The sequence below is a fragment of the Cyphomyrmex costatus genome, unplaced genomic scaffold (assembly GCF_001594065.2).
Source record: "Cyphomyrmex costatus isolate MS0001 unplaced genomic scaffold, Ccosl1.0 scaffold70, whole genome shotgun sequence".
Classification (NCBI taxonomy): Eukaryota; Metazoa; Arthropoda; class Insecta; order Hymenoptera; family Formicidae; genus Cyphomyrmex; species Cyphomyrmex costatus.
This window is the reverse complement of record NW_017280267.1, coordinates 500,939-523,029: the sequence shown is the minus strand read 5'-3', so window position 1 is coordinate 523,029 and position 22,091 is coordinate 500,939. Positions and strand designations below refer to the sequence as shown.

At 29.8% G+C, this 22,091-nt stretch overlaps 3 protein-coding genes across 3 annotated transcripts; all 3 read right to left on the bottom strand.

Moving 5' to 3' along the window:
* Positions 1-4: 4 nt before the first annotated feature.
* On the bottom strand, positions 5-4,212 carry bou (glycosylphosphatidylinositol anchored membrane protein boudin). Its single transcript, XM_018548166.1, has 5 exons — positions 4,065-4,212; positions 3,849-3,982; positions 2,702-2,857; positions 1,631-1,777; positions 5-401 (listed from the first exon to the last, which is right to left on the bottom strand). The coding sequence occupies exons 2-5, from the start codon at positions 3,916-3,918 to the stop codon at positions 184-186; spliced, it is 591 nt and encodes a 196-aa protein (XP_018403668.1). The 5' UTR covers positions 3,919-3,982; positions 4,065-4,212; the 3' UTR covers positions 5-183.
* Positions 4,213-5,787: 1,575 nt separating this feature from the next.
* On the bottom strand, positions 5,788-14,459 carry LOC108780402 (cytosolic carboxypeptidase-like protein 5). Its single transcript, XM_018548096.1, has 10 exons — positions 13,975-14,459; positions 12,467-12,759; positions 11,935-12,273; positions 11,564-11,835; positions 11,286-11,439; positions 10,639-10,735; positions 9,954-10,263; positions 9,667-9,874; positions 9,404-9,565; positions 5,788-6,836 (listed from the first exon to the last, which is right to left on the bottom strand). Exons 1-10 carry the CDS (start codon positions 14,087-14,089, stop codon positions 6,114-6,116), a joined length of 2,673 nt encoding a protein of 890 aa, XP_018403598.1. The 5' UTR covers positions 14,090-14,459; the 3' UTR covers positions 5,788-6,113.
* Positions 14,460-15,377: 918 nt separating this feature from the next.
* LOC108780356 (tubulin alpha-1 chain) lies at positions 15,378-19,459 on the bottom strand. Its single transcript, XM_018548033.1, has 9 exons — positions 19,448-19,459; positions 18,763-18,985; positions 18,376-18,480; positions 17,947-18,143; positions 17,564-17,656; positions 17,090-17,275; positions 16,723-16,971; positions 16,159-16,322; positions 15,378-15,683 (listed from the first exon to the last, which is right to left on the bottom strand). The coding sequence occupies exons 1-9, from the start codon at positions 19,457-19,459 to the stop codon at positions 15,557-15,559; spliced, it is 1,356 nt and encodes a 451-aa protein (XP_018403535.1). The 3' UTR covers positions 15,378-15,556.
* Positions 19,460-22,091: the final 2,632 nt, after the last annotated feature.

Below are 22,091 nucleotides of genomic sequence, written 5' to 3'. Positions count from 1 at the left end.
AATATTTGAGATGTCATTGGCAGTGAGAAGTTGATCAAAACATTTTGCACAAGCATCTAAATATAAATTGAGGCTTGCGATTTAAAAAGGAGTAGAAAAAAGCGTTAGAGATTTATCGACAATAATGAAATAATAAATTTGTCAGAGATTCTTAACTAATCGTCAAGTCACACAGAAGCTCTTCTACCTGTAGAATAGCTTTTTCCAGGCTACTATTAAACTCGCTGGCATGATCCATGTATATATTTTATTTGGTACGAAGGATATCGCTGAATTGCATCCGTCTTCGGAACATGTGAATACACAAGTACGGTAGGTCAGCTTGTCACCAGGTTGTTTGACATAGTCGCAATAATTCCCCATGTGCACAGATGAGCAAAATCGCTTTGTACCAATGCCACCTGTTTCCAAAAGTAAATAACTTAATTATACAATATATTTGTCTTAAGAGTGAAACTACTTGTTTAATTAGAAAAAGTTTGAAAAGCTTCAGAAAAATTTTATTAAATATTAAAAAAGTAATTGTGCTCTGCTATCAGGAAGTTTGTTTATTCAAACATGTATTCTTTTTTGTTAATTTGTATTTGAAAATTAGTTTCGAGAATAAGCAAAGTGAATAAGCAGACTACATGTGTATATACATTTAAATCATTTAAAAAACGTGATATCTATGACATGCAGGAAGTATATTTTTCAAGAAGTTAAGTTTCTCTAACTTAAAAAAGTGATAGGAGGTCACAAGTCATGTAACTTTTTTTCTTATTTTTTAACACAAAGAAAACAAAATGTCAGTACCATTTTCTAAAAAATAAATACTGAATAAAATTTAAGCTATAAAACTATGATTTCTTATTAAAAAATATCTTTTTTATAATAAAAATATAATAAAAATGAATATATAGAAAATATTAAAGAAAAATTGAATATTTAAATTTAATTTAGATGTTAACAATTTTGGTGGAATCGACGTTTCCATTAAAGTAACGTAATATTTAAAGAAATTTAAATAATTTATGAACATTTTATACTCTTATATAAAAATGATACAATAAAACTTTGTTTTTTTAATTCCAAAATGTTTAAATTTAATTCTTTCATATCTATATAACTCTTAAAAATTCTCTTATATTTTACGCAAATTAAATTACTTAAAATCCTTCTCCTCATAAGAATTTGTGCTTAACTTTTGTAAATTAATTTCAAAAGTCGAAAATAGAACACACATAGAAGTATAAAAAAAACGATCATCGAGAAACAATCACTTTCAGAAATAGAAAAAGAGCATTTTTCTCATTCTTTCTGATAACAATATAAATACTAAAAGTATAGTAATAAAATACAATAAAAATACAAAAGTCATATCAAAAATATTCTTTTAAATATTGATAAGAATCAATATTAAAAAAAATATTTCTGATACGACTTTTGCATACCTTTTTATACAGTAATCAGTATATTGTATACAATACAATATATTGTATAACAAATCTCAGAATTTGTTAAACTATATTGAAATAATTAAAGAATTATTCTTTTTCGTTTTAATGAGTGGTCGTTTCCATATCGAAGATTGAAAGAACATTCATGCACACACTCGACAATGTATATTATAGATTCTTGTTACAAAAACCTCCGTAACGGCCGATCGATTTGATGCAATAACGTGCTCCGTACACATGACTACAATTTGCCGGCACCAAGATGTTTTTAACCAATTCGCTATCCATGCATTTCCATTCATTCGCCGATGTACATTGATAGCAATCTAAGGTCATCACTTTTAAAAACACAATGATTAAATTTCTAATTAAAACTATATGGCAATTAATGTTACATAAGTTTTCCAATGTTACATTATAAAATATTAATTATAAAGTAACTTTTATAATTGAATGTAGGTTTTAGAAATAATGATATACTACAATGATATAAATTTTCAAGATTAAGAATTACTATTACTTGGTAGTATATCAAAATATTTTATAGAAAGGCTAATACTCCTTTTAAGCTTTACATACTTTTTTTATTTCTGTAATTATTTCATTTAAAAAAATACCAAAACTAAAAAAAATTGTCATTGTATCAATTTTCTAAAAAAAGCAGAATAATTTATTGCAATTTATCGAATAAGTTATTGTTACATTAGATTCTTATTAACCTTAATCATCAAAAGTAAACTATCTTCATAAAAAATCGTAAAAGAATTACGATAATAAAAAAAAAGATGATTTTTTTTAAATAATTCATATTGGATATTACAACTCAAAAAGGACAGTTTTTACAGGTTGTAAAACGAAAATGACAAAATGATACTTAATTTATATTAAGAATATATTCTTTTTGCCGATATTATTTGATTAGTCAATAACTTTCTGTCGACTTGGACAATACTTTTCTCTTTTTCTAGGAAATTTAGTTTGTTGAGTTAATGAGTTATTTTTAAAACTAGGGAAGCGATATTTAAACAATTGCTTATAATGATTCAATTTACATGCTAAGATCTTAAACATAATAAATATATGTTTCAGTATGTTAAAAAGATATGGAAAGAATTCGGTTCCGTTTAATGTACAGTCACCGACATGCTCGATTAATCTGTGTGTAAAATCTAATTATTAGAAAAGTTAATCAGTGTTCCCCCAGCGTCGCCACTATGTTAGTCTGCCAAGCAAAGGCTGCACAAAATATCTTCGTTGTTTACCCTCGAAACGGCCTATGTGCTTGACACAATATTGTGCTCCATAAACATCGTCACATGACTTAGGCTGAAGATCATTGTCGCTTGTCAGGAATTCATTACACTGAAATGGATACTTCGTACTGGTGCTGTTACATTGGTAACATTGTATGCTATGTCCTGAATAAAAATATCATTTTATCAAATTGTATGGAAGAACGATGAAATTATTCTATTCTACACTGCACTAAAATGTTCACACTTTCATTAAATTTTAAATACCCTAGCTATTGCTAAATATTCCTAAACTAAAGGGAAACATTCCAACAGTATGTCCAGAATACACCAAAATACTGTATGTAAAAGCAACATAGGTTGCAACATAGGTTAAAAATTTCATTTAGTATATTGTTACACACACATATTTAAAAAATGTTCCATATATATCCCGCAAAATTTTAATTTTTCCAAAAATTCCAAATCCGGTCGTTCTTTGTGCCTATTATCTGTGCTTTTCAATTTATGTCTCAGGTTTCAAAAACCATGTTACTTACTGTAGAATACAATTTCCTGATAATGTAAAAAATTAATATAAAAAATTAATATGAACTAATATTGGTTTCTTCTAATATGTCACCTTATTAAATCGTTATAATATGTACTGCACAAATAATTGAAGCCGTACAATTAACTTGACAAATAGTATCTTTAATAACAATAAATCAATGCAGACAAACACATGGACTAATTTGATACATTTAACACAGATGGCAATCATCTGACGGATGACTTATATCATCCATCCTTATTGTTTGTCAATATCGTCAACATCAATTAAATCAGAATGAAAAATGAGTCACTCTGTCATCTGTGTCCTTTATTGAAAAATTCTTTTATTTTTTATGTGTTGTATTTCGATTTTTCAAATGTTCTCGCATTGCACGTCATATGAAATTATAGATCGTTGTCCTGAAATCGGATGTAAATTATACAGATCGTTCGAAGCGAGCCTGGGAGCTCTGCTCTCTCCAAGGAAGAACGCAAGCGTCTTCTACTTTTCCGCGACTTTTCGTAGTGATGATCAAAACAATACAACTAACGGGGACCGAGGAGAGGAGAGGAGAGAAAAATGATATGCCCCACCCAAAGTGCGTCGTCGCGTTAACCTCACCTGTCTTTATCAGCAACGAGAGTATCGTCAGTAACATGCACGCTGCGACGCAGCGACTCGTGACAGCCATTCCGCAGGATTGCGGTCTCCGGATCACCTTCCGTAATCTTGATCGTCGATCTTCGTCCGTTTCCCTGTCAATCACAGAAACTCAAAATGACGTAATGACACGCACCGCTTAACTTCCACAATTCGGAACTCAGAGGATTACTTTACTTGAAGTCGACTCGGAGGGTCCTTTACTTCCACCGATGCGAAATTCAATGCGAACAATCACGTCGTAAACGACTGTACTTAATCTGAGCTGATTTGAGCAAGAAAGTACTCCAAAGTACTCGTGCTCGTGAACCATGAGGTTGGCGCTTCAAACATTAAAGCCTATTCTACAATGACCGTAAGAAGTAAAAATTGACCAATCATAATCGAATATGAGGAGAATAATCGATTACGATTGGTCAATTTTTGTAGCTTACGGTCATATATGCTCACCAAATGTTGCTTTTTTCAAGCATGCGCATTGCGCAACGATAAAGGTAGTTAAATCTTTTTTTGGCGGGGGTAAAATGGAAAGATTAGTCACTAAAGTACATTAATATATCTAATAATATAAGTAGCTAAATAGCGTGAGTTAGCTTAAATATTTACAAACAGATTAAAGTTTTTTAGCTTATCTTTCTTTATATTATTATATCTATTCATTTGGATTATTTAACTTTTATTTGTAATTGATTATGCACTTATACAAATCTCATTAGTTGACTCACACTTAATTTTTAAAAAGTTCTTATGTGTATAATTCCTCATAAATTTTGCTCCTTATAACTGTTTATAACAATTTATGATTTTTCTTAATTAACCATTTTTATAGTATGACAAAGTGTCCGAAAATATCTTTTTTACAATTTTAAATTTCTTAAAATTGTGATTTGTGGAGTAATTTGAAGACCAGATTCGTATTCAGTGACCAAAAAGCTACAGGAAACGAAGCTGCAGGAATTGTCTTGTTCTAAATGTTGCAAGAGTCATTTTTTGTCAAACAATGTAATTGTTCGGGAGTCGCAGAAATTCTCATTTTCTTTTTTTATTCAACTTCAATAGTTTGTTGCGCGATTAAAGCAAATTATAAATTACAAAAGTATATTTTCAGAGTAAAGCACAGGTATGTATATACATATATATATATATATATATATATATTTTATCTTTTATTTTTCCAACGAATTTTCACATAAATAATATAACAGCACTCACTTCATATGTATAATATATATGAATGCAGAGCATTACAAGATTACAGAAAAACGTTACATTTACATTTTCATGTAACACAGAATATTAATCTAATGTATATGTGACGTTTTTATCTCTCTATGTGACTACTTTAAAACTTTTTGTTATTTAATAAATCTAGATAAAAATATAACTCCGTTAAAAGAAAATCTCTCTAACTTATGAAAAATAATCACATTTTTTTGCTAACAATAGAATATTCTCTTTAAAATAACAACATTTTTAATTAAAAACTTATTTTTAAAACAAGCACTAGTTGTAAAGAAACACACATATCAATCAAAAGTCAAAATGGAGTTCTTCTATGCATGTAAATAATAAATATCGATAGATAATCAAAAACTGAACAATATTTTACATATGAATCAGATATATAACATATATGTATATAATAACGCACGTAATATATACAGTTCTGTATGACTACAGTTTTGCTCCTCGATAGTTCATCACTTATTGTTAGTGAAAAATCCAAAACAGTGTATGTATACAACGGTAGAATAAACACAGTATATCACACATCGTATTGTATCAAATAAATACAAATAAGAGATTTAGCATTTTGCATATTGTATATATAAAACACACAACACAATTCTAGAACATCCTATTTGAGTTATCAAGACATTATTTGGAGAACTGTGTTGTGTGGGTTGTCATGTGAATTTTTTTATTCATTTTCATCCATTTTTCCTTGATTAAAACATTAATTTACTACATTTCCTGTATCGAATGGATGACAAAAAGGATTGGTCATAAATTAGATCACACCTTTCCAAAGATATATAGTTTTCCATGCAAGGTCAGGGACTAAACTCTAATGATGGAAAATAAATATCCTCCTTTGTGGCCAAACTTTTTTGTCATTCTGTATAATTTGCAAAATATTTCTTTGAAAAAAGGCACAGGAGATCAATTGTAATGTTGATTTCCTGAGTCTAGTAATTCGTTTTTCGTATATTCTACTGAGCTCATTTAGAATTTTGTTTTATGCTCCCCTACATAACTTTCCTTAACGGCAGTCTTATTTATTTCTTTCAGGCTGGAAGACCCGTTCGATTTTACATGTCTAGCAATCTTGGCTTTGTCGTGCGCTCCTTTAATGCTCTGCCTCTTATCGCAAGTACGTGGTACCTTTGGGGATCCCTTCGCGCTGACTTCTGCGGCGCAGGACGGTTCCCCGACCTCGGGAAGAAGTTTGGATGTTCTCGTAGATGAGATGACTTTCTGTCTTTTTGCGCCGTGTTTCACCATAGCTGTTTCCTCGGAGGAGACGCGCATCTTCGCATTCGAGCTATTAGTCGTCATTAGTTTTTTATTCGCGGAGTTTAAACGCGGTCCGAGAGAGTCATTGATCGTTGACGCGACATTGGATTTGTTCGATCGAAAGCGATCAATCGCTTTCAGGAACGGCTTTGTCTCCACTTCGGATTTAATTGCGCGAATTATCGCGCTGTTCTCTACATTGTTGGCGCAGTGATTCTTCAACGCACGACGCGTGAAAGTCTGCCGAGGTTTCTTACTACTCTTGATCCTCTTCACTGTCGTGTAAAAAGAGGAACTACGACGAAGGATGCACTTTTTCACCAAGTTACCCTCGCTCCTTATAGCATTCCTCGCTCCTGTCATCGCGTCATTCAGTCTTGTTTCCAATTCTTTCAGGATGCCGCTGTTCTGCGCAACGGTACCTTCGTTATCCTGCAAATAAAAAGGCATATAATTTTTTATTGTAGATTTGGGAGATGCGCCTCACATATCATAAAAATAAACACTGATGGTAATAACAAAAACAAACACGTATGTGTGTGTGAGAATGAGAGAGAGAGAGAGAGAGAGATTGATTTTATTCGACTAATTACTAATACAAAAGTAATGACTTACCCCCTTACAACTAAGCACATCGAATAAATGTGGCACGTACCATACACTTTTAAAAAGACGAAGCATATCTAACATATATAAAAATTTGAAAGAAAATTATAAGTAAGCAAAAGTAGCAGATTGCTTAATGCAACTAAAGCCATTTTGCTGATAAGAAGGGATTATCATATTTCTATAAAGTTGATATTTTAGCGAACGAAAATATTCATCGACGTAGTGCGTTCTGCAGTGTTGTGAATTATATTTTTTATGTGTAAAGGATTCATCATCTACATGTTTACGCGGTAAAACTTTGCAGATGGTAAATCTCGATTTTTCAGAATCGATTCTACTACAAGCACACTTTTCATTGCCTAATTTCGTTTGCTTGCAAATACAATGCGTGGTTCATGCTAAATTATCTCGCATTCGTCAGGGATTGATTGGTCAGGACTGTGTGGGATATTAAATAAAAGTAAGATAAATAAATGGTCGCTAAAAAAAACTGTAACGTTTATTAATACAGCTGATGTGTATGCAAGCTTGTGTGCAATACATTATGAAATTTCTACACATATGTGCGTAATACAATACGAGTTCAACTTTGGAGCGATTTGTTCAAGTTAGTTGCCAAAATCAAGATTCATTGTTTTACTTTGTGAATATCTTCATGAACTATTATGATTGCATACATATTATACTCTTTATATATAATAATCTCCAACATCGATAAATTTATATATGTTTATATTATCTATTTATAGATACATTGGAATTTGGAATTATATATGTTGGGAAATAACAGTTATATACATATTCCAAATAATTTAAGAGATAAACTTTTGTAAACTTCTACACATACACATATATATATATATATATATAATTAAATGAATAACATTTTTAAGTTTGAATTAACAAACTGCCATAATCTCACTTCAACAATTCCATTGTCCAGAGATATAACAGTTTAACCACTTATATCTCCACGCCGTGCTCTTTGCTAAAGAAATAGATATAATTATGTACTGTCATCTACATAATATTAACGTTTTGTTCATAATAATTCACCATTTTTCAAAAAGATGCTGCATAAATTAGATTACGTGATCATAAGTGCACTTGCGTACATTGATGAAAAATAGAAGTAAAAATTGATTATCTACAAATATTATCAAATATCAAATAAAACTATAGAAGTTGAAGAAATTTAATATGTATGATTAATGAATACTTCATTGAGTTAGCCACAATATAAAATAAATCGTTAATGCAAGATACTTGCTTTATGTCTTATAGGTCAATGTGAAGCAGGATCGTAAGACTTGTAACTTATTCTCATAAGATTTGTAAAAACTTATAACTGGAATTCGTATAACTTTATAGACTATTTCTTGTAGATTTTTTGAAGATTTATTAAAAATCGTAGACACGATTCATCTTAAGTTCATTCTATAATATAATTACATAAGCGCTTTACAAATTGTACATAATTATAATTGTAAGAATTGATCGATAATAGTCAAATATTCCCCTCACATTCAATTGTGATTGATCAATTTTTACAACTATAATTACACAGTTGTAGAAAGATCTTTATGGTACGCATAGAATTACAACTCCAGTCAAAAATTCTTACAAATTTTACGACAACAAATAATAAGCCTACGACTCTGCTTAAAATTTACCCATTAGTCATATTTTTGTTTTTTTTAATTTATTATTTAATTTTGAAATGGTTATTTAAAAAATTAGTGTGCATGACATATACTATATAAATTAAAAAATGTCATTGATACAATGAATATATAGATGGTTCACACATCATGTGCATAAATTTTATATATATATATGTATAAACATTAAATTTTACATTATCTCGTTCTGTGAAAATAATATATAATTAAGAACATCTTGAAGTATAAATTTATCAAAAGAAGTATATATATATATTATATATATATAAAATATTATTGTCTTGTTTATAAATATATCAAGTCATATATGGAAGACTCATTCAAAATTATGTTAAAAAGATTTATAATATTTCTTATAAATCAGTTCTTATATAACAACATAATAGATACTATAATATCATTATTGTAAAAATATTTCAATTACATGTTTGATAAAAAAGACTAAATTATTTCTATATATAAATATCAAAATTTTAATATAATTAGAAATGTTTACACAAATTTAATTTGTAAACATACAAATCTCTCTCCCACCTTCCTAGTTATGCACAAATAAATTTAGGTTAGATTAGGCACTAATGGGTTGCAGTGTTAATGCTAAACAGCATATAAAATTAGTCGCCGATCAGAAATAAATGATTATGACAATATACATAGCCTTATGTCAGTATTACAAATGTCACTCTCACTATTTACATCGAAATTTACCTTACGCATTGATTTGCTGGGCGATGCAGAAAGATTGCTCACATATGTTAGTTTCAAATGTGATTTTACTCCTCTTAAAGAGCGATATTGGCTATTTGGCAATCGGCTGTTAGGATTGTTCCCAGTGAGATCGAGAATAGAAGGACCTAATGCTGCTCCGACCTATATCATTAATTATATATCATTGTTCGTATATATAATATATAAAAGATTTGCTTGTGACATAAAATAATAGATAGAAAGTAAAAGCAAAATATATTTACCGCTTCAAATACTGTTGGCGTATATTTCGGAGGAACAAATACGTGATTCATAGTTTTATTCACCCCATCGCGAATTCTGGTGGGTATTGTATTCACCAAACGACCAGAATTATAATTACATTCTAGAGTATAGCTATGTATTAGACCAGTCATCTTATACACCGCTACACGCCCCGAACCTTCTCTGGACATACCATCCCGTTTGTCTCTATGAAAATACATATTCTTAACTTGCTAATTTCCAATAAATTAAATATATAATTTCTGATAGCAGTAAATTAACTCACATGATGTACATGTTTCGTTCCGCAAAATTGCACGACGTGAAATGAAAGTGCGGATTGTTAAGGGACATCAACTTGGGCAGTAGCATGCATGCGATAGTATCTTCTGGATCAGTAAAATGATTTCCATACATGAAAACGCCTTTCTTTGAAGCATGACCATGAAGATCAATATACAGATATAATCCAGAATCATCTGAGGATTTTGGTATTTCGCCCATATCGATGGCTGTACATGTTAGTTTGTCACTTGTTTTGATTTCTGTGGTATTATCACTTTTACTACTTTTTTTAGATAAACTCTCGCTTTCGTCTATAACATAGGGAAGATATAAATTATGGAGACGCGTGGCTGCATGTAAAAATGATTGACTTGTATAATTAGCGCGTGACAGATTGATTCCAATTATCATTGCATATACTATATATGTATTATACACTGTATACAAAGAGAAAATCTCACCACATATATATCGCATATAAGTATAAATATAAATGAAATATTTAAACACATAAAAAATATTATATTATTAAATGTTTAGATTGTGTGATTACAGTACTTATCTGTACAATTATCATTAATCAACAAATGCTAAAGAGTAGCATATTTTTTTTACAATGAGAAGTTATAGAGTAGAAATTATGAAATATATTATTGAGACTTAATATAAAATGAATATCAATATACCAATAACTGTGCTGTCCAAATGTTTTAACATCGATAACTGTTTCTCGTTAGTATCCAAAGCACATCTGTTTTTTTCGTCTAATGACATAAATGTTACCTGTTAAGAAAGTAATGACGCTATATACAGGATGTTTCGAAATTTGAAAATAATATTATTGCAACCTAAATTTTATAAAAAATTAAGTAATAAAAATGGAAGCAATTTTTTCCATAAAATAGTTTTTTAAATATAAGCGTTTAATTAATTAGAAATGTGTTGGTTAAAAAGTCATCTGTCCGTGTGATAACGTGCAAACAGCGGTAATGCTTTGTTTGTTTAATACCATTGCATGCACATAACATGGACAAGCGACTTTTTAATCAACGCTTATGATTAGTCAAATCTTAAATGTTTACATTAAAAAAAAAATACTTTACCGCAATAAATGACAATAAAAACACTTTTATTGTTTAATTTGTCATGAAATTTCACGCTAATAATATTATCTTCGAATTTCGGGACACTTTGTATATATAAAAAAAATAATATCGCAGCTTGATGTATAACACAAAATATAATATTAACAATTATTCCTTAAAATTCTTCGATCTAATTTATAAATATAAACAAACGTTATCAGAAGAAATTCTGTAGGTTTTTGTTATACTTGTTGCAACAGTCTTGTAGTTGTGTCACGTACAGCGTTTGCTATCGACGCAGTCGAATTTATAATGCTTACATTACTGTCCATAATTTCTAAATTTATGTTCGATAGGTCGTCGGTTAGTTCGCTCGGTAGTTGATAAGAATTGTGATAATATCTACAAGAAAAGTATGTAATATTTGACTATATAATATCCATTGAAATTGACTGCATAATACATAGACTGCTTTTTATGAAGAGCATTAAAATATTTAAATTAAAAATATATACAAGTGTCTTACTTTATTAAGTTCCTTGCAGCATATATCGTGGGATGCTCCACTTCAGAAGGATTTAGATAAACTCTATTCAGATTTACTCCTTTAGTGTCCATTCGATAATGACCTTTGGCAACACCATCTGGGTTGAGCATCGGTATTAATTTGAACACATACAGGCGACGTAAATTTATAGCAATGTGATCTTCTCGATTTAGTAAAAAGTTAAGGAAACCATTCAGTACAAAACTAGATGGTGTTTCACCTGGATGGACTCTGGCGCTAATAAAAATTACCTAAATACAGATATAATTTTATATATACATACGTGTGTGTGCGTACATACATAGATTTTTCTTTTAAAGATAAGAATCCACTTTGTTATAATAAAATACCTTCTTGTCTCGAAATTTGTAAGACCTTTCCTCACTTTTCTCAGGAAACATATTACTCAGTCTATCTTCTCTCTCCATTGATATGTTGTGGTAAGAGCTTATTGTTAATATATCTAATCTACGATCCTCCAAAGATTTTATTGCACATTCTCTGTGATAATAGATGTCATCTGCACATATTATACTCCTTTTTTCCATTTTCGCATCAATTTTTCTTAAATAATTTTGTAAGTCTGTATATGAGAATGGATATGTAAAAGCAAAATAAGTAATGGCTTTTGAATTTTCTGGAGTGTAATAGAGGAACGACAAAGTAAAGTCATTTCCTCTTTGATCAAACTGCAATATTAAATAATACGCTATATAGTTGCCACACAATTATTATTACACATGTTTATGATTTTGCTATATTCTTAGACACACATTCTTTTATATACATATATTCTTGTATATATATATATATAAAACTACAATTACAAACTATATATAAATTATATATATATATGTAACACAATTACAAAACTGCAATTACAGTATAAGTAGGTCTCTCGCGAATCCGCTCCCAGTGCAAGTGTCCTGGTACAATCTTAAAAACTGGACACATCCCTTGGCTAAACATCTTGACTTGCTTGTTTAAATTGACTATATTAAATCTGACTGAGACGCTCGGACGACTAGACTTGACACCAAAATAAAACCACGTCCTATTGTTGTTTTGGAATTGTGTTCCGTGACAATCGTGCTTCGTCCATAAGTTGAATTCGTAATCCAACGTGTCTTTGGAATTTAAACTGTTGGTTGATTTGCCTTCAATCTCATAGACATCTAAAAATAGTAAAACGTTATATTGTATTGTTACGTAAGAAATATATTGGCAATTGTATATCTCATTGCAACAGGTTTAAAATTCACGCAAGAATTAATATCAGTCAATTTAATTAATGAATATAAAAAAAACAAATCTGTCCAATAATATTTATGTTAATATAGCCATGAAAATATACAAAATCGACCGAAAATAACACAAATATATATTTTACTACTTATTTTATTAATAAGATGTTAATATCATTTGCTTGTAATATACATTCTATCCTTGTTGGAATAATCACATGTTTGAATAGTAATCAATGGAATGTAATACTATTCTTTTTAAGGATGTTACTGGATATTCAGATAGTATCTGATTTCTGACAATGCGATTAAACTTTTATATTGAAATAATTTGTAATATGCGTGTGATCCGAATATCCAGAAAACTTTTATTATCACTGATATATTTTTTAGAAATATAGTAACGGATATCTGACAAATATCTGGTATCTATAATACTTATCTAGTCGGATATCAGTGATAATAAGTTTTTTTGGATATTCGGATCACACGATGCAAGTCATTTCAATATAAAAGTTCAGTTACATATATTACTGGCAACCAGATGCTAGCTGGATATCTAGTTATAATATATATATATATATATTTAATAGAATATCTTTCAATTGCATACTTATTACATAAATGAGACATTGGAGAAAATTTCCTTCTTATTTTATTTTTCAAAATTGTTATCTATTCTCAAAATATCAACTTTTCCTTTTATTCTGATTCTGTAATAATATTTAATGACAGTGTCAATTTTATTATACTATATGCAGATACACATAGTAAATAAAACTGCATAATAATAATGTAATAACATCAAATTGACATTAAAAGTTTTAGAACCAGAATATTAGTTTCCAAACTTCCAAAAGAAAGTTACACAAATCTCTTCTTGTAATATTTTTTTAACAATTAAAAGATTTCTGTTCCGTTATAAGACTAGCATAATATTGTACTGTAGCAGTTGCTACATTATTCAAGTATGACCTTACTCCAAAATAGAATCTATAAAATAGAATCTATTAAAGATAAACATAGGCCACTTCTTATTAATAAAATAAATAAATAATATCACGTTTTTCAGGTGTTCATAGTATTTTGCCTATTTTTGTAGATCCATAAAAAGAATTCCTGCATCAGAGGAAATAACTGTGTTACCTTTCTCAAAGGTTTTCGGAATCCTCATTGGTTCCACTTTGGCCAGATTTGCTGAGTCAAAGTTGTTGAAAAAGACGAAGTCACCGTAAGTAATGTTTTCGGCCGTGCTCGCCATGATGCGTCAGAGAGTTACGTCTATTGCCGAATTGAAAGACGTGACACAGATGACAACGAAATGCTGGTTCATACGATACTGTTGTACATCCGTCTGTGCAAAGCGCGGTATATTACTGCTCGTTTTTCAGATACAATCGCACTTGTTCGTCGACAGCATCTTGCTCGTTTTTACTGAGTGAATCGGTGAGATCTGAGTCGACGGTTTCTTTATTTCCTTAATCAATCATATGATCTCTATTTATCCCGTCGGCCGTACACGTATGAGTGTCATCAGTGTTGTGTCATGCGCGAAAGGCGCTACACAATTCTCAGTCTCCGTGTTATAGAAATAATCAAAGAATTCTCTTTGGAAATAATAAGATCGCGACTCATCCTCGATCAGGGGACGTCGATAACATAATTTCCTCTTCTCTTTAATAGATTTCGATCATCCTGTCACGAACGAATAAATGAATAAATGTTTTTAATGCAGCAGAAATACTTTGTGAAAATATTGAAATAGTTTACATCTTTTCTTTAAAATTTTCATAAATGTGAAATCTGAAATAAGACTTCTAACTCTGTAATTTCTAATAAAATAATCTTGTAAAATTTTATAAAATTTAAAGTAATTTTTTTTAGAAGTTTTGCAATAAAAAATCTTATAAATACGAAAAATAATATTTTAAAATTTAAGATGTTGTACGTTTTAAATAGATCAATGTATGTTTTAAATGAAATATTATAAAAATGAAAAAAATACCTTAAACTTTTCCCTTCAAATTTCATCAGAAATTTTAGATATATTTTATAATTTACACGTACAAAGAATTTCAGAAAAAATGTTAGACTTTTCTAAAGTCTTCCAATTTGTAAAAAAAAAACTGAGAAATTTTCTAAAACATAAAATTATTCAAGTTTTAAGAAATTACATGAAAAAATTCAAAGAAAAATTTTCATTACAATGATGCGTTGACACTTCATACTGCTTCACGTTTTATTTTTGCGTAGAAAATAGGAGCTTTCCAACAAGAATGAAGTAATCGCTGTGTTTCACAGTATCGCTTATTGAAAAGCCCCCATTTTCATTTATCAAACATAAAACAAGGAATTTCGGATCGATCTAAAAGTGGATAATGTAGAGATTGATCATAGATTTAATTATACACATGATATAAAGATGGCGTTGCATGGCTAGCGTCCAATGATAAAAGAAAAACTAGTACATTATCGACGGAGTCTTGTAATTCACTGGATCAACGCTCGAGCGGGATATGTGTGCATACTTTAAAATGATCAAAAAAATGGATGCGCTTTGAAAGGATGCAAGTTGGAATGTATAAATAATTTATTTATACGGACATAATTCATTTGTAAGGATATCGTTAACGGTAATGTAAATCAAAGACTCTGAATATGACATAATGATAGAACGTGTTATACAACATGTATTAGTATTAAATTATTATATTGATGGCGATCGAGTTCAGTATTCCTCTTCTTCTTCGGTGTTAACAGCATCTTCTTGCACTTCGCGATAATCGAGCTCCAAGGCGGCCAGATCTTCCCGGGCTTCCGAGAATTCACCTTCTTCCATACCTTCTCCAACGAACCTATAAAATTTAGTACATTATTATGGCTTTTAGTAATGCCTATTGTTAGATATATTTTAGTTCTGGTTTAATTTAATTTTTATGTTTCTATTATAATTTTAATCTTAGTTTTAAATTAGAAAAAATGAATATCTCATTTCTTTATATCTTATATTCCTATTATTAAGTTTAATTTAAGTATATATGAGTCTTATTTTATTATATAACATTTTCAGCAAAATTTTTAGCAATCCATTGTCTCTAATTTAACTTTTTTTCTTTGTGTTAGACAAGAAATGAAATCATTCATATTAAACAATTACAACACTTCATGAATTCAGGTTATTGTTCAAGTTTGTCACAATTTGATATAAGTTATTTTTGATAATTTGTCTTATTGTGTTATACAGGAAAATCTTTAGCAGCTCTGCATGGTCTAGACACGTAAATGCTAAACGACATGCGATATTGTTTGTGCTCAATTCAGACTTCTTACCAATGCACGAAAGCTCGCTTGGCATACATGAGATCAAACTTATGATCGAGTCGAGCCCATGCGTCCACGATTGCTGTCGTGTTGCAGAGACAGCAAACAGCTCTTTCTACCCGCGCGAGATCCCCACCTGGTACAACGGTGGGTGGTTGGTAATTTATTCCCACCTGTTAACGTGGAAATGCAATGATATTTTATTGTGATTGACTTAAAAAATATGGAAAGATAAATTAAGAGGAGTTTAAAAACATTCATTTAGCATCATCTCTCTAAATTTTTTAGTATAAAGTTTTACTCCGAAGAAGTAAAAATATTGCCATTATAGAAAAACAGTGAAAATATTATCCATCACTTATAAATATAGTACATATGTATGTACAAATTTACATGAAATTATTAAGCATTAAGATCCAGTTTTAACTGTGCATTATAAGTTGTTATTTCCTATTTCTTATTAATTATATTTTCACATGTATGGTCCAATAAGATTTTTTTGGATTCTTCTGAGTTCTTGAATTTTTCTCTGCTCTAAGACAGAAGAAGCCTTCTTTGATCATCTTATAGTACCTTGAATCCTGTCGGACACCATTCAACAAATTGCACATGCTTCTGGCGTTTTATCATTGCGATCGCCGCGTTCACATCCTTTGGTACCACGTCGCCTCTGTAGAGCAAACATACTGCCATGTATTTTCCCATACGCGGATCGCAATTCACCATTTGATGATTCGGTTCAAAACAGGAGCTTGTTATTTCCGAGACAGTCACTCTCTCATGCCCAGCCTTCTCTGCTGACAGAACCGGAGCATACGTGGCCTGCATAATGATAAAGCGTATAATAATTAAGAATACAATTGTCGATTAAATGATCTTTTTTTTTTCAATTTCTACATTATAAACGTTAAATTCGTAAACTTTAACAAAGAGCGCTTACGAGCGGAAAATGAATACGAGGATAAGGCACTAAATTCGTCTGGAATTCAGTGAGATCGACATTCAGGGCTCCATCGAATCGCAAACTGGCGGTGATGGATGAGACCATTTGTCCAATTAACCGATTCAGATTCGTATAGGTCGGTCGATCGATATTTAAGTTCCTTCTGCATAGCTCATAAATGGCCTACGGATAACACACGATTGTAGTGACAGACTTCGCCATTACCACTCCGTGTAGAGCAGCATGTATATAGACGATATTGTCCTAATAAACTTTATTTTAGACATATGAAATTGAGCAGGAGACACGCAAGCTTTCGGCTAGTAGAATCCATTTCTAAGAGAAATTGCCGTTTCGCAATCGATTTGTCAATAACTATAAGTTATAAAAGCGTTTATGAAATTCAGACGATGTAAATTTTACAAATATATGGTTTATCGATTCGACATTTTATAAAAAAAAAATACAGACCTGATTATCTACAATGAAAGCCACTTCGCTATGCTCTAACGTCGGATGAGTGTACAGAATAGCGTTGTAAGGTTCCACTACTGCAGTCGATACCTATGAAAAATGTAAACGCTTTCGTTATGAAGAAAACAATTAGATAGTTAAACAAATCAATAGTTTCGTAGTTTGTTTGAAAAGTGGATTATTTCACTATTATATTCACTAATTGTAAATAATATCAAGGAAACAATAGAAATGCACACATATATACAGATTTTTTACATTAATATTATTAAAATTTAAATTAAATTATATCATTTTCGAATTTAAAAAAAAACCAGAGTTTTTAAGCAAAAATCGAAGTATTTTAAAGAGATAGAGAGAGAGAGAGAGAGTAATATTACCTGTGGAGCTGGATAAATACTAAAGGTCAGTTTACTTTTCTTCGGGTAATCGGCAGACAGTTGTTCCATAAGCAGACTCGAGAATCCAGACCCTGTGCCACCGCCAAAAGAATGGAAGATTAAGAAGCCTTGCAAACCTTTGCACTGCTCTGTTAGTCTGCGTATTCTGTCTAAAGTGAGATCGATGATCTCTTTTCCTGAAAAATTACAAGGTCGATTAATAATACATGACTATCACTTAATATACATATTATACATATATTAAAAAACAAATTTAATATAGGTATAAAAGCGCAATTTTTTTTATCAATTGGAAGGTACTATCTCTCTTTCCTTAGTTTAGATATTTTCTTCAGCCAATCGCTTATACATTATAATTAAGTTCCAATCTTTTTACAGATATACAATTGTGACGCAAAATTTAAATACCTATTGTATAATGACCCCTGGCATAATTATTAGCCGCATCTTCCTTCCCGGTAATCATTTGTTCCGGATGAAATAATTGTCTGTAAGTACCCGTACGCACTTCGTCTAAAGTAATAAAAATATATAATTCGTTATTATATCTACATCTTAACTCTATTAATCATTAATATTTAAAACAAAATTTATACTATGATTAAATAATCGAGAACAAAATCTTAAAAATTAATCTTTCTCTCCAAAGACTCACAAAATTATAAAAATTGATATCTTACAACTCAACAATCAAATTATTAATAAAATCAATAAATTCATTAATAAATTAATTTTTACATATTTTAATTATAATGCTCGGAAATAAATGATTATTGATTCCTCTAGGATACTTGCCTACCACCGTTGGCTCGAGATCGACCAAAACCGCTCGTGGGACATGCTTCCCCGAGCCCGTCTCGGAAAAGAACGCGTTAAAGGAATCATCTCCGGAGCCCACACTAACATCGCTGGGCATTTGTCCGTCTGGATGGATACCATGCTCCAGACAATAAAGCTCCCAACAAGCGTTTCCCATCTGCACACCCGCTTGTCCTATATGAATGGATATGCATTCCCGCTGTGAATAAATAGGTAATCATTTGTACAATATCCCTATATATTTCATAAATCTACTAATTCCAATTAAGTATGAAGAATTTCTATTTTTTATCGAAGCGGATCTGAAATGCTTTAATTATTTATATATAGTATGGATTTATATATTTTTTCCACAACTCGCCGAATTCTTTTTTAGGATTTAAAACGCATTTATGTACAGAATCAAAACAGTATACATAGTACTACGTATTAAATATATTGTACAAGCAATTTAATAATTTTTTGTACTAATAATTATCAAATAATGAATCGATAGTTTAATTTTGGTTATTTAGTTATATACTTTTCGGTGTATAAACACATTTATAAAAGTGGGTATATATTAAACAAAAAACTTTTAAAAATTATTAAAAAATCAAATACATTTTTAAATCTAAAATGTTGTTAAATATTGGTGCTCATGTTTTGTTATATTGATTACCTTTTTTGCCATTCTTAAAAGATTTCGTTTCTGCGTTAACTATTATAAGTGAATATAAGATAAATACACTTTCACAAAAAAATGTTTATAATAACATAACACACAAAGTTGTTTAGTTAATTCACATTAACCGATTTTATTAATCGTCTGTTTTCTTGCATCAAACATTCACTCAATGTAATTGAATCTCTTATGATTAGTTTTACAACAATTTTTACTGTACTGATAATATTAAGTTCAAGATTAAAGATTTCTACAGATTGTACAAATATTAGCTATTCTGGAGAATAGATAATTCAAAAATAATTTATAGGAAACTTTGATTGAGGTCGATTCCGTTGTATTTCTATCTATTTGTTGTTTATTTTTATCTCTTTATTTTAATTCTTACGTTGATCACAAATTAAAACAATGAACTCTTTTCTTATGGAACTATAAATATATAAATAATGATATCATTTTCACATGATTTAATTATTTATATATATTGTCTGACTGTAAAAGATACCCATCGCAAATGGTACAAAGTTTCTGATTAAAGAAACACACAATTAAAGGTAAAATCTGTCGAGCGAGCTTAACAAGCCTTAACGAGATTGAGCAAAGGAATAAGCTATGCTTAACAAGGGATGATTATCGGTGGCCCAGACATCGTCGACTAAAGCAGTGTCTTTATCTGTCAACAAGGTCTGGTAGAAAAATGCCACCTTGACCCAATGTGTCCCCCATGGATAATTCAGTCGTATCCTAAAAGTGAGCATCTATGTTGGCGTGCCTATAGCCGGCCTACTTCCTGACTTACAGACGCACATGAGCGATGTGTCGTCTCTCGTGCGATACGATATTATACACTCTATATCTGCATGATATGTTAAAAATCGATTTTTTACAGGTTGACACACTGTAACCATAGCAGCTTAATCGAATATCAAACTGCGCATATGACACGATTGCACCGATTCAATCGAAAAGATTGTACCGTGATCTTATAATTAATGTTAGACATAAGAGATCACAAATTTGTCATTCAATATATAACTGAGTAACGAACTTTATCGATCTCAGTATTTGCAAAACTGAATATGCATGTATAAATTCATATCGGAAATATTATTTAAGTACTAATAAGATCCAGCTTAGATCGATAAGACCTTCGTTATTCAATTGTAAATTCACATTTGTGATTTTAAAGTATACTTTGTTTTATTTATCGTTTAACTCTCATAAAATACTCAAGCCGAATGGAATCTATCCATAAATTTAAAAAAATATTCCCTTTAGAAAAAAAAAAAAAATTCGATAATCCATGCAAGTTTACCTTACGCATAAATATTTAGATATTTTAAATAATGTAGTTATAACAATTATATGAGTTTTAGAAAAATATCATAAATGAGCAAAGCAAATAACGCATTTTTACTCTAAATTTTATTAATATATATATATATTTACTATGCTGTCGATTGACATGCATTCATGGCGTGGATCGATACTTCATAATTCAAGTTTCTCGTGTAGTTGAAATATATACAGGAAAAAATTTACATAATATCAATAAAATTGATATTTAAATTTTTGATATTTCAAAAATTAATCATTTTTTGTGTGAAAAATTTATGCATCGTAGTATGTAATTTTCTTTAACTAATAGTAAAAAAAAGTTGTTATAATAAGAAATTATAAAAACGAAGTTAAACTAAAAGATTCTGTTTAAAAAAAAGCATTGCTTTTAACATTAAGATGACTTGTTACTTTTATTAACACACAGAAATTTTTTAAATATTTTCCGAAATATTATTTTCGGACAAAGATCTTTTTTAATCGATCTTTTAATTTCTCCTTGAGTTTCTTTCGCACTAATTTAATTATTCGAAAAAACTTAATTGATCTTATAAGTGAACATTTAAAAGTGCATAGCGTGGTATTTCTTTAGCTGATACTTCATGCACCTTATGACGTGTACAGCATACATATTACACGTTTACCAGGAACCAGTGTTGTTGTACGAAGACCTACAATTCTCGTTATTAGAATGTTTACAAATGTATACGCTTGTGTGTAACAAATAGAAGAATTACATTGATACTATTAAAATTCATATATTTTAATAATATATATGAAGGTAAATAACGATAAATAAGTAATAATATAAATGTGCAAGTAACGATAATTTTAAAAAATTATGATCATAAGTATTGAATTACGTTCAAAAAATGTTGAAAATATGCTTTTATGTTAGGTAACAAATAGACATTATTTTTTACGTTAAAACGACAAATAACGACAAAAAATCAGCTTGCTGGGATTGTGTGATTTTTATGTAAATGCACTTGCATGCACAAAGCTTTATTCTATTTATTCATATAGAAACTAAATAATAAAATAATAAGATAATAGAGAGTAATATTTTATATAATTGTATCTTAATATCATCAAATATTTATTTTGTATACTTTTTAAAGAGCAAAAATTATTTTGGGAATAATTTCTTTTATAAAATTAATCTATTCCAATCATGAAATTAAATTGAACATGTTTTTAAAATACAATATATATATATATATTGTATTTTAAAATTCTCGTGAAAAAATATATGTATGTGTATATTAATATCGGATATTATAATTATATATATATATATATA

Coding starts and splice junctions, on each gene's coding strand:
- bou (XM_018548166.1), bottom strand. CDS start 3,918: ATGGCTGTCACGAGTCGCTGCGTCGCAGCGTGCATGTTACTGACGATA. Junction 2,858..3,848: donor CTCGTTGCTGATAAAGACAG/GTGAGGTTAACG, acceptor ATTTTTATTCAG/GACATAGCATACAATGTTAC. Junction 1,778..2,701: donor GCACATAGGCCGTTTCGAGG/GTAAACAACGAA, acceptor TGTTTTTAAAAG/TGATGACCTTAGATTGCTAT.
- LOC108780402 (XM_018548096.1), bottom strand. CDS start 14,089: ATGGCGAGCACGGCCGAAAACATTACTTACGGTGACTTCGTCTTTTTC. Junction 10,264..10,638: donor TTTGGACAGCACAGTTATTG/GTATATTGATAT, acceptor CCTATGTTATAG/ACGAAAGCGAGAGTTTATCT. Junction 9,875..9,953: donor GAACGAAACATGTACATCAT/GTGAGTTAATTT, acceptor GTATTTTCATAG/AGACAAACGGGATGGTATGT.
- LOC108780356 (XM_018548033.1), bottom strand. Junction 18,481..18,762: donor TCTCGAGCCAACGGTGGTAG/GCAAGTATCCTA, acceptor TTATTACTTTAG/ACGAAGTGCGTACGGGTACT. Junction 17,657..17,946: donor GTATTTATCCAGCTCCACAG/GTAATATTACTC, acceptor CATTTTTCATAG/GTATCGACTGCAGTAGTGGA.